The sequence below is a fragment of the Dermacentor andersoni genome, chromosome 7, assembly GCF_023375885.2.
Source record: "Dermacentor andersoni chromosome 7, qqDerAnde1_hic_scaffold, whole genome shotgun sequence".
Lineage (NCBI taxonomy): Eukaryota > Metazoa > Arthropoda > Arachnida > Ixodida > Ixodidae > Dermacentor > Dermacentor andersoni.
In genome coordinates, this window is record NC_092820.1 from 112,101,714 (window position 1) to 112,114,341 (window position 12,628).

At 46.2% G+C, this 12,628-nt stretch overlaps 1 protein-coding gene across 2 annotated transcripts in view; it reads right to left on the reverse strand.

Moving 5' to 3' along the window:
* LOC126533977 (phospholipase A2-like) overlaps positions 1–12,628 on the reverse strand; it is a 57,572-nt gene that overhangs the window by 12,647 nt on the left and 32,297 nt on the right. For both annotated transcript variants that reach the window (XM_055072524.2, XM_050181194.3), the window contains one exon: positions 1,505–1,677. In XM_055072524.2, the coding sequence (XP_054928499.1) occupies positions 1,505–1,677 (173 nt within the window). The remainder of the gene's footprint in view (positions 1–1,504; positions 1,678–12,628) is intronic.

Below are 12,628 nucleotides of genomic sequence, written 5' to 3' on the forward strand. Positions count from 1 at the left end.
TTGAGCTCTGCGACAGTATGACCTTCATGTCATTACGTATTGTATGGTTTGCGTATTACATCTATATTTTCTGAGGGCCAGTACGTCCTCGAAATGCGAACATTATGCATTCTTTCTCGCTTAGCATTGTATAATTTCCCACGACTTGACTCGGGAAGTTACAAATTCGTTCCTTTCTTCGAGCACGTAAACGAAAAGGCTACCGTTTCATGGCGCTCAAATTTTGCTTGCGGTTCGGTAAGATTTTTTTGAGCGGCGATCTTTCATGGTCATTCTATATTTACCGATATATTTACGTCCACTGGACTGCAGTCTTATCTCACATTTGCATTTATTATAAACAAATGTCATCATGCTTGGTCCATCCAAGATTTCAAATTAGTTCATGCTCTGCTGTGTCATAGTAGTTTTAATGTCGCTGTGAATCACCATTACACTTGCACCACCGCGTTTCTAAATCACATTAGGGTAAATTATGTTTTAGAAAGATGTAGTTTATTCCGTTATTTAATTATTGCGCCTTTTGTGTGACTCGTCTTCATTATCGCGCTTCTGTTTTGGTGCTCTACTACACTCGTTTAGGGTAGCACAACTTAAACACCATTGAACTATTAAGCATATTATATGAAAAATATTCGTTTGCACTAGGGAAACAAAAAAGCATAGTTCCGGTGTGCTGCGCCGTGGCTTTTGTTTCCATCGTGGGCTGCATGCGTATTTTAACAGTAATATATTTTTAATAAATTTAGATGTTCTAATTTGTGCTGAACACATATAGAAATTGGCAAAGTGGGTGTGGTTGGAATCGGCCGAATTCATAAAGCTCTTCCTTCGAAAGTGGTCTTTGCCACCAGTAGGTCGCCTTCGCTAATAACTTGTTCAATGAGGGCATTCGGTGGAATTCTATCTTACAAATATTCGTAGCTGAAGAAATCATCAGTAGGGCACTAAGGAATCCAAAACGCCCAATATAACGGCCGAGTCTATGACCAGATCTTGGTTATAGAAATGACTTTCCCCATGTTACTAATTCCACCGCCGCTGAGCAATCGTTTTAGGTACATTTATTATTGCTTGCAGTTCCTACCACTATAAAATCTTTCTTTTCTTTCTTTAGTAATGTTGCAATTGAACGATTACCACAACACAAGCACTTTCTTCAGCACCCTAAACAGAAGTCTTTCAGTTCATCCCTGGGTGCCAGTTTTCATAGGACGGGCGTCATCGGCAAATTAGCGGCCCGAGAGCACAAAGGGGCTTCAGGCCCGTGCGCGATGATGTTGTGCAATGTTTAAGTACGCATACGCCACGAGTGCTGCGCCTCCCTAATTTCTCACCATGTGAAGTGAGTTGTCCCGTCAACGTTCTTATCGTACTGTCAATGTCCTACATGTGTCTACTCGCACTGTTCATAGCAAGGTATAACGAAGAACCACTGTTAGATATCATTTTTTTTCTACTGCATGAAGTGACATAGCTAACACCTCATCGTCACTGTCATTACCTGGAAACATAACGGCTCCTTGATGTCTTTCCTCTTGGAGCTTTGGGAAATACGAGTTCTTGGCGTTTTGCGGCCGCTGCGCGCACTGGTGTACAACGTTGTTCATTTGATACACGTTTACATGATCCACAACGTAGATGGGAACAGAGAACAACAATTTATTGATTAGCGCCCTGTTCAAGGGAGAGAAAAAAACATAAGTTGTGTTCAGCAATTGAAGAACTGACGGTAGCAGGCACATGACTTTGGTATGACAGAGCGACATTCATCTTCTCCATTTATTTACCGCCTGAAGGCCCCGCGAGAAATTAACAAAAGGGGTGTCGGGGAGCCAGGAACACCAGTACCAAATTAAGCCTACAGCACAAACACGCAAACAAGTAGACACGCCGCCGAAATACAGTCAAATATAAAGGAAAAGCCAAAAGCAATTGTAATACTTTTCAGTGTTTGTTTGTGGTTTTATTTATTTATTTATTTATTTATTTATTTATTATAAATACCTTCAATCGCCGAAGGTTAAAAGAGGGGAGTGGGGTTACAATTGAAAAAGCAACTGAAAATTCAGAAAAGAAGGTGGCGACATTAATTATAGCAAACAGTAAAGATGGCCTGACATTAAACAAGAATAGTGCCTAGTAAAGCAAAAGGAAAACAGAGGAAAAAAAGACAAACACCAGCGGTTAACAATATGAAAGTTGCCTACATCATATAAGGTGCCCAGTGAATGTGCACCACACGAACAGATGTATATCTTTATTGCAGATGTATACAATACGTGTTGTAACAAGAAAAATAAATATACCGGGCGTTAGTATCGCAAAAAAAATAATCAAGCAAGTATTTTAGAAAAAGCGCACTGTCGGTGAGAGATGCAATAGAAGCCAGTAGGTGGTTCAATTGTATAGGTGTGCGTGGCATGAAAGAATTAGAGAAAGTCTTCGTACTGCAGCAGACGCACCCGACTTTATTTTTGTGGTAAAACAGAGACAAATATTAGGTGAGTGTTGAAATGAGACGGTCTCTCAAATACATGTGATTGTAAATTTTGTGGAAAAAACAAAGACGTAAACCCTTTTGGCGTGATGACAGCGATGGCACTGATAAGCTATAACTCATTAGTATTACGCTGGCTATGCGGTTGCACTTAGAAAGGATAAAATAAGGGCTTGAGATAGGTTAGCTTTCTTAGGGTCGCCGATTGCAGCTGCATACTCTAACTTTGATCGAACAATTGCCTTATGCATGAGCATTTCTAGAGGCACAAGTGCTTAAGAGAAGTTTCGCCGAAGAAACCTTGACATGCGGGTAGCATTATCGAGTGAATGAATCGGTTATCGGTTATCGATCATCGGTTATCGAGTGAATGTAGGGTTTCCTAGTCAGAGTAACAGATATGAGAACACCTGAATACTTATAGGAACATTCTGTCTCTAGCGAAATATTGTTTAAGTTGTAATACGGAGAACAAATGTTCTGATGTGAAACGCGCATTAGTTTACATTTGCTAAGGTTAAGTTCCATATCCCAAGTTCTATACCAAATTGCGACAGAATTAAGGTTGCACTTATTAACAAAGCCGTTAGGTAAACGGTTCCAGTCATATGTAGTCGCAGGCTGAAATTTCCTTTTAAACGATTGTCCATAAGTGTTGTAACCTTCACTAAATATTGGGTTACTAACTACAACAACAGCACTCGTAACGACTGTTGTTACGTTTCTTCTAACCACAATGTATTAGACGCCTTTATGTGTTACTTGGGCGTTCTCTCCGAAAAAAAGTTAAAAAAAAGCTACGTAATAACTATAATGTCCATGCCAACAATTTATACCATCCAGCTAAGTAAAATCTTTAGTTTCTGCAGAGAAGACGACGAAATGGTCGTTGTAGACATCACTGTTATGGTCTCTCAGAATAATATAGATTTTCCCCAGTTTCTGCTGGGAGACGCTGCTCCCTTTTTCGCTTATGGAAGTGGAATCGGTGGACAACCGTCCGGACCTGCCAATGTCTACGGGAGTTACTCCAACGAAGAGAAACTGCTCCCAGAGCGAAGATGACACCGACGACACGAAGCTGTACTCTCCCTCTAGTGATGCCACTTCTGACGATGAAGGCTTCAAGGTCTCCACTCGCCGTAAAGCGAAAAGACGAAATGTCAGCTGGTGCACCGCATCAAGTAAGTCGACTGTGGCTCCTACGCCAAGAGCTCCGGAGTATACAATTCTCCTTATTTCCGAGACGGCTACGGACAATTTCAACTGACTCAATAGGCGGGCCATCTCTGTTCCATCTCTGTTTATCTGGAGGCTCTCGCTCCTGGCGACATAAAAGACGTCACAATTAGTGACCGCAAGAATGTCCTCGCCATCGATGTTACTAACCGAAGCGCCTTGCATCCGTTGATAAATATTACGGAGGTAGATGACATCAAAGTGGCTTCCACATTCCGCAGAGTTTGGCAAACACTGCAGGCGCGGTTTACAGCGTCGATGCCTCAGTGTGTGACAGTGATCTGCCTATCTTGGCCAAAACAACGGCAGACAGCATTGCCATAATACAAGCTCGTCGCATCTACAAATAAATTTGCCTGAATCTCCTCTTCGAAGGTGACTGCCTACTATCGCACGTGAAGGTCGGCCATTTTCGTCATACTGTAAGGCCTTTCGTGCGCAAGCCCCTCACAGTGTCGGCATTGCCACGGGATTGGACACGTGAGTGCTGTCTGTAAGAACCCAGGCATATGCTCACGGAGTTCGGAGTCACATAGATCTCACACGGGTCGTGCAGCGGACTTCAAGTGCTCCAACTGCAAGGGTGCACACGATGCGACTTCGAAAGATTGCCCGTTCCAGAAAATTGAACAGAGGATCTTCAGTCCGCTGGTCAGAGCGCATTCGACACATAAAGAAGCCGCAACTAAAGTGAGACGCCGGTGTTTCCCGCACCGTAAGTCAAGACAACACGCTGATAAGGAAGTGTGTGAAGGAAGTGCCCAATCCGGCGAAGACTGGTCATGAACCGCGGACGTCATGCATTACCAGTGCAGGCGAGAGAGGGACGCCATCGCCTATCACTATCGCCATTTCAAGTGAAGCATGGCCACCTCTGCCGAAGCCACACAAACTTGCAGAACTAGGAGACGTGACTCATCCACCAACTACGAATGGCCCTGCAGCCGGCCCTGCAGCCGGCCCTTTATCAGTCCGCGCGGAACGCCAGGACCTGCAAGTGCTCAACATGCCTATGTCATTCATAAATGTTATGCTTACCCTACTGACGAACTTGAACACCCCACGTGCTCGCAGCACACTGCAGGTACTGGACGCGATGAATCCAGTACTTGCGAGTCTTGAAAATCACCATGGCTCATTCACTACTGTGGCTCCGTAAAGATGTCAAAGAAGCATAACGTTTCAGTGGAAAGCTCGGGGCCTCAGATATAGAATTTCGAATTTTCGACCTTTAACTTTCTCGAACAAATTTCTGATTGTCATCGCCTTCGAACCAAACCTTCAAACTACCATCCACCTGTTGGTCTATGAAGCTTTCTCATCCATGACGTGTAGTGTCATCAGCAAGGTCATCGCCTATGTTCGGTGTGAACTCACTTACGTACTACATTCAGTTTTGCCTCACGACGACGACCAATACGTGTGTTGAACTGTAAAAACAAAGAAACTTACATTCACTCTCGTCGCTGCATATATTTCTTCAACCAGTCATTTTGACACGGAACGAGTGCATGCTTTGTTATCTGCAAAGCCTGGTGCTGGGCTTCTTAGCCGAGGCTTTAACGCACACCACCCGCTCTGGCGGAGCTTGAAAATGGACTCCAAGGGAAGAAGACTAGTAGCATTTGCATCGGAGCCAAAGCTTTGTTGTCTCGATGACGGAAGCCCAACCTATTTATGGAGACTGGCCTACAGCATATCATATTGACCTCAATTAAAGACGGGGGCAGGGGAAGAGAACACAAAAACGACACCGCGTGTGGCGTTTTTGTGTTTTATTCCACTGTCCCCGTCTTTATTCGTGGCCAATATGATATGCAGTAAACACCAACTAGGCCAAACTGAAGTTCTTCTGACCTACAGCAGTTGCCTAGACTTGACTTTGGTCTCTCGGTGTCCTTGAAGCAGTGTAAAGTGATTGTCAGACAAAGAAACCTATGGAACTGATTACGTTCCTACCTATTTGAAGATCATACGAGTAGCCAACTCGCTATCCATCGCCTTCCGTAAAACGGGCTGGACGAAGTTCATGCTGCTTATGGAAGGCAAATATAAAGAAGGCCACCCATCATTGCTAGAGAATCAGTTTCACAATGCGCTGCAAGAGGCTATGTTCACTTTTAGGCCTTCTGCAAAATATATAGATTACGAAGCTCAATTGGAAAGGATTAGAACGATTCGCCGACCAGCAGCAAGAAGATACAGGTGCACCAAATGTATTCATGATCTGAGGAAGGCAAGGCGGGTCCAAAAGAAAATCCAACGTCGCATCGATACATTGCAATCTTAAAAGTGGTAATACTTTTACGAGTGTTTGGATCCTCCCAATAAACCTCTCCCTTATATATGGAGAATTCTGCATGGCCTACAATCGTCTGCGCAACAGCGCCACCCTTTTATGTCTCTTACCGTGCATCAAGTACGGCGTGAGGTTGACGTTGCTGAGGACCTCTACGCAAGAATTGCTGGCTTGACGTTACTGCCTGTATGAGCATCACGTGCTGTTGCGGCATCCCAGGGCTCTCGCATGCATCTCATGTTCTCTATGAAGGAACTAGAAGCTGCGCTCGCGACTTGTAGGAAGTCATAATAGGCTGGGACCGACGGGATCACATATAATGCACTTGGAAACCATGGCCAAAAAGCCCGCAGCGTACTCTTCGAGAGATACAACGAATCACGGTGCGGCGGATTGATTCCTTGTGAGTAAAAGGACAATTGCCTATAGTGAATTTACCTAAAAGTTCTAAATCTCCATTAGACTTTGCATCGCACCGTCCCATCGCTATTGCCAGTTGCGTTGGAAATCTAATGAATAGGATGGTGTTGACAAGTCTGGAATGCTACTTAGAGCATCATGAGGTATATCCGAATGCAATGGCGGACTTCCGGCGCGGTCGATCATTCATCGATAACGTGCTTGATTTCGTAACATCTATTCAACATCAGAAGAGCATGAAACGATTAGCGGTAGCAATGTTTCTTGATGTCAAAGGCGCATATGGTAATGTAGCGCACCAAGCAATCCTCGGTGCTTTGATTGACATGGGCATTGGTCGCCTTGCAGTGCGCTGGATCCACAGCTATTTGGTAGATAGATCCTTTTTCGTGCTTACAGAGGATGAGATGACCTCCCACCATCTAACCAGCAAATATGTGCTGCAAGGCGGGTATTAAGTCCCACGCTCTTCAATGTAGCACTGTTGCATGGCACTGGATCATTGACAAGGATGGTGCAGGTATCAATAAATGCATATATCTGTATTTGGGCGTCCGGCGTGACACGTCCGTAGATGCGAGTGAGGCTGCAGAAGGCTGTCACACAAATTTTTCTTGCCTGCATACGAAAGGCCTGGAACTCTCCTCAGAAAAGTGCCGCTTAGTCGAATTTACACTCAAAATTGTGACTCCATTGTGTTACTCACGTAGATAGACAAGTAATTAATTAAGAAACAAAGCACCTTTTTCTTGGAGTGATCATCGACCATGATTCATCATGGACGCCACATATTTCAAATCGAAACCAAGGTAGAAACCATATTTAAACAACGAACGCAGGTTCGTGCGCCCTCCAAGAGGATAACGGCGTATTGGGGAAAAACAAAGACCAAGACATAATGGCGCGTGCATTCGCCGCACGCACTCGCATCACATGTGACCGTTGTCGGGGAATACAAGCTGTGGAAGAGGTGAAGCGGTGCTTAAGAGAAAAAAGAGAAGAAGGCTTTTCCGATCACCTGTTTTGAACACCGCAGTCATCTTTTTATTTACTCCCCGGGCACAGCGCAGCCCACAATAAACAGTTTTATCTCAACTACGCGAACTGTTCGTTAAAATTCTGGTAGAGGTGCGGGGTAATGATTTCCAGCCGCATTCGAGTTGGAGAAAGCAGTCCGGAGCCATGCAAATTCAGACCCAACGAGCTCACGCCTGTCGACCAGCGCACGAGCCATCGCCTACGCGGTCAGCCACCTGAGTTTCCTATTTTGCCGGAGCCAACTAGAGTAGCAGCAGCAGACAATACTTAAATGATATCCCAGGCCGCCTCAACCCGCATCGTCATCGATCAGCCGCGGACGCGCCAGTCTTTCCACGGCGACACTTTCGAAGACGTGGAGGACTCGTTGGAAGGCTTTGAGCACGTGGCGGACTAGAATGGATGGGACGAAGACCGGAACCTCCGCAACGTTTGCTTCGCGCGGCAAGACTGTGCACGAACGCGGTTTGAAAACCATGAAGCTGCCCTCCGGTCATGGGATGACTTCCGACGCGAGCTGCTGGTCACGTATCTGCGGACAGACCGCAGGAAAAATGCTGAAGCCGCTTTGCAAGCAAGAAGGGAATGTTGGGAACGCATCTCGCGGTCGTTTTGTATTGCCTAACGTAAATTCTAATTACGGTTCCTCTACGCTACAGTTTACACGCCTCCGTCTGGAATAGGCTTGGTAGTAACCTAACAGCTCTAAGAACACTGCATGCATTTCTTGAACAATTAAGACACTTACTTATTCACAATGCGTAACAATGGGTATGCTTGCACACATCCTCACTTTTTCTTTTGCTGGGCCAACATTTTCGATGATGTAAAACAAGAAAATTGTTAGATAAATGTATCTAACTTGTGAAATTTCCCTACTACTGTATTTTCTTGTTTTAGTTATTTCAGCTATTTTTGTTCTATGTGATCTTGCAGTACAAAAAAAGCAGATGGCATAGAAGTGTCTTTTTTTCTAATAACAATCGTGAGGGACCCTTTAAGAAATTTGTTGGGTCGCGTGTACTTTGCAATTGTATACGTTATTTAAGTTAAATAAACTTTAATACTTCAACTTCAGAACGACGAAAGCATGGCAATGTATGTCGAAGATATGTCCCACTTATGCCGCCGGGCCTATTCTAGCATGCGTGAGGACAAGAAGCTTCGACATCTGATGCGCGGTGTGAAGCAGGAACTATTTGCCCGTTTAGTTCGAAGCCCTCCATTCACCGTCGCCGAATTCTGCTCCGAGGTGGCAACTATGGAAAAGACACTTCAACAGCGAGCGAGGCCCTACAACCGCGATATGAACGAGGCACCTGTTGCTGCAACATCGGCAATATTCGGGAACAGCGTCGAGGTGTCACGAGAACTTGTTATATCTGTGGTTCGAGAAGAGCTCTAGAGGCAACAGCCTAACTATGGCCCTATATCAGTCTCTTCATTGATAGCAGTGGTTCGCGAAGAAGTGAGACAAGCAGTACGCAAACAGCACCCGCAAGCATAGCCACAAGCGTCCTCACCGGTACGGCCGATGACATCGCATGCTGTGGAACTCAGAGGATCCCCCGAACGTACTTTCGCCACGGAAACTACCCATGTACCCGAACCTCAGTTCATACCGTCTCCGCCTGAGATTCCGGAAGGCTGACATATGGCGCACTCCTTATAGAATTCCACTGTGCTACCACTGCGGCGAAGCTGGTCATATCTACAGGATGTGCGAATACCCCACAGCGGCACTTCGGGGGTTTTGCGTAACCGCTCCTTGTCCAAGAAATGGTGAACGCCCCTTTAGAATCCAGAAGTATCTTTCAACGTGCCAAAGCTCTGACATTTCACAGCAACATCAACCTCGGTGAACAGTGCCACTGAGATATTTTTTTAATGCAATGGAAAATTGCTTGGCACCGGGATTCAAACCACGGTCCTCTTGCACGCAAGGCGGATGCTTTACCTCTAGGCCACCGCTGCACGCGGGCAGTAATACTGGGCTCTTACTTGGAAAAGGCATCTGGGCCGCAAGGGGTCTTCGGCTGTGTAACGGGTATTCGAATGTCTCTCTGGCTAATTTTGGAAATGAAGTCCAGCATGTTGCATAGGGAACTGTCATTGCCCGCCTTAACAATTGCGTACAGATTACGGATTTGAGCTCTTACGATGCTCAATTCTGACAACCCAGACTCTATAATCGCATCCATTAACATCGAGGCAACACTATCGCCGAACCAGAAGCAGCAAATAGAAAACCTTGTACGATAATTCCCGTCGTCTTTCTCAACGACATTAAAAGTGAAAAGAATGTCAGAATATCCATCGACAAATACCGTATCATTGTCGATGAAGCTGTAAGGCCTATGTGAGGTGAGGGTGTGAGCTGTGGGGCCTACGAACGAAATTACAACACAGAGAAATTCCTACTCGTCGTTCCTTCGGCCTTGCGATCCGAAATCTTGGAAGCCTGTCAAGATGACCCACTACGAGGATACCTCGGAGTGAGTAGAACATTCGCCCAAATTCATTCGGAGTACTACTGGCCAAATAACTGCCAATCACCCTCAAACAAATGGGCTAACCGACCGATTGAACAGGGTGCTGACGGATGTGTTGTCAATTTACGTAGAGTTAGAGTACGGTACATGTGACAAGATACTACCCTATGCAACATTCCCTTGCAATACCGCATTGCAAGAGACCACTCAAGTAACACCATTCCAGCTTGTTCTTGGCCGCACAGTCACCCCACCCTTAGATGCAATGCTGCCTGTCAGCAACAGTGCAGATCAGAACACTGGCATCAGCGACTTTAAACAGAGGGCCGAAGAAGCACGTTAGCTCAGCTGACGCGACACCACATTCAACAAAGGCAGCGCATCGACGTGGACCGATACAAGTTGCGGTCAAGAGAAGTCGAGTATGCACCAGGCGACAGAGTATGGGTGTGGATTCCCGTGCGGACGCGCGGCCTGTTCGAAAAGCATTTGTGCCGTCATTTCGGCCCTTACCGAGTACTTTGCCGCATCAGTCTCTTAAGCTGTGAAGTTACACCGGAAGGACCAGTGAGCTCATCACGATGGCGACGTCGCACAGAAACTGTGCATTTGGTCAGAATGAAGCCATATTATGGCAGGCAGTGAATATTCCACCAAGCACATCTATGCAGTACCATGTACCACTTTAATATGGACAACAACTTGCCAACAATTTCGTCGCTTTACACATCGGGACGATGCGTTCTTGGAGGGGGTAATGATACAAGATAGAAACCTTCTTTAAACAACGCGCACAGGTCCGTGCGCACTCCAAGAGGATAACGGCGCATTGGCGAAAAACCAAAGACGAAGACATAGTGGCACGTGCATTTGCCGCACGCACTCGCATCGTATGTGGCCATGGTTTAGGAATGCAAGAAGAGGAAGAGGGGAAGCGCTGCTCGAGAGTAAAAAGAGAAGAAGGCATTTGTGATCTCCTGTTTGGAACGCAACAGTCATTTTTTTATCTAGTCCCCGGGCACAAGTCAGCCCACAATAAATAGCACTACCTGAACTCATTGAACTGTTCGTTACAATATATGAAAATGACGTTGACTGCAATAGCCCATGTATTTAATTTTTTGCCGGAATGACTTAGGGCGCATCTGTGAAATCAATGTTGCAGCTGTACCATGCAATATTTATGGGCTTCCGAAGATACAGCCTACCTGCCGTGGTTGCTCTGTGGCTATGGTGTTAGGCTGCTGAGCACAAGGTAGCGGGATCAAATCCCGGCCACGGCGGCCGCATTTAGATTGGGGCGAAATGCGAAAACACCCGTCTACTTAGATTTAGGTGCACGTTAAAGAACCCCAGGTGGCCGAAATTTCCGGAGTCCTCCACTACGGCGTACCTCATAATCAGAAAGTGGTTTTCGCACGCAAGACCTCATAATTTTAAGATACAGCCTGCCCGTGCTGAGAAGCAATAGCAAAACGAGCCTTCACGCACTCCCAGACCATACAAGCCCAAGTTCTACGGACGTGCCTCGGCCTCCCTAAGTGTTCACCCACAGCAGCCACAATCGTCATAGCGTGTGACCACCCTATAACAACATACATTGCAGCCGACGCTCTAAAAATGAATATTTCACATGTCGCAAGGACACCATTTCACCATCTTCCTTGCCTGGAAACAGTTAGGCCACATACGAGTTTCAGCCGTCTTGTGACTACTCACGGAGCATCGCTACCATCAAATTACGTCCCAGCAGCATGTCCTTCGCTGCCCCTGTGGTGTCTGCAGTCACCTCGAGTGTGCCTTACAATTCCAGGCATCAAGAAGAAGGCACAAATGCCGTCAGCAGCATTGGAGCAGGCAGCATAATTGTTATTATATGATGTGCACGGTGACCACTTTTATGTTTATAGCGATGGGTCGGTCATGCACTCCAGCTTCAGCTGCAGTATTTGTCCCAGGAAAATCTATAGTGATAAAATTCAGGGCATCGCACTTCACATCAACGACGGCTGTCTAACTTAGAGCTTTCCGAGCAACAACTCAATTGGTCGTTCAGGAAGGGCCCCAGAAATGGTTCATCTTCTGCGATTCCGAGGCCGCCGGTCTGAGTTTGCTCTCTGCATTACGCCGTGGACCACACGAACGACTTGTCGCGGACACACTGGAAATTTACCATCAGGCAGTTGAGATAGGACATGACGGCGTATTTGTATGGTTGCGAAGTCATCGTGGCATCCTTGGAAACGAGCAAGCATACAACCTCTCAATCATCACATACTAGTGGCGATTGCATTGCTCTGCCGCTTATGCGCACTTTGCTGCCGCAGCTCATCCTTTACTGGCACAGAAAGTTCTCCTCAAATATAGTGTACTTATCATGAGCATGCGAGCAACGGCAATGCCACCAGCGGAAGGGAGAACACTGTCCTCGCACCATACCCGATGCCATTGAGCGTAGCGTTTCGGGTGCCTCCACACCGCTTTCGCCATTTTCGCAGCCAAACCAACTCCACGACTCTGCAGATGCTCTAGCCCGTCGCGAGCGAGCGGCAAATTCACCGCCATTGGGACAGCCCGGCAACGGCGGCGGATACCTCGACGGCGCCAATGTGTCTCGAGCTTTGGTATAATTACTATTTA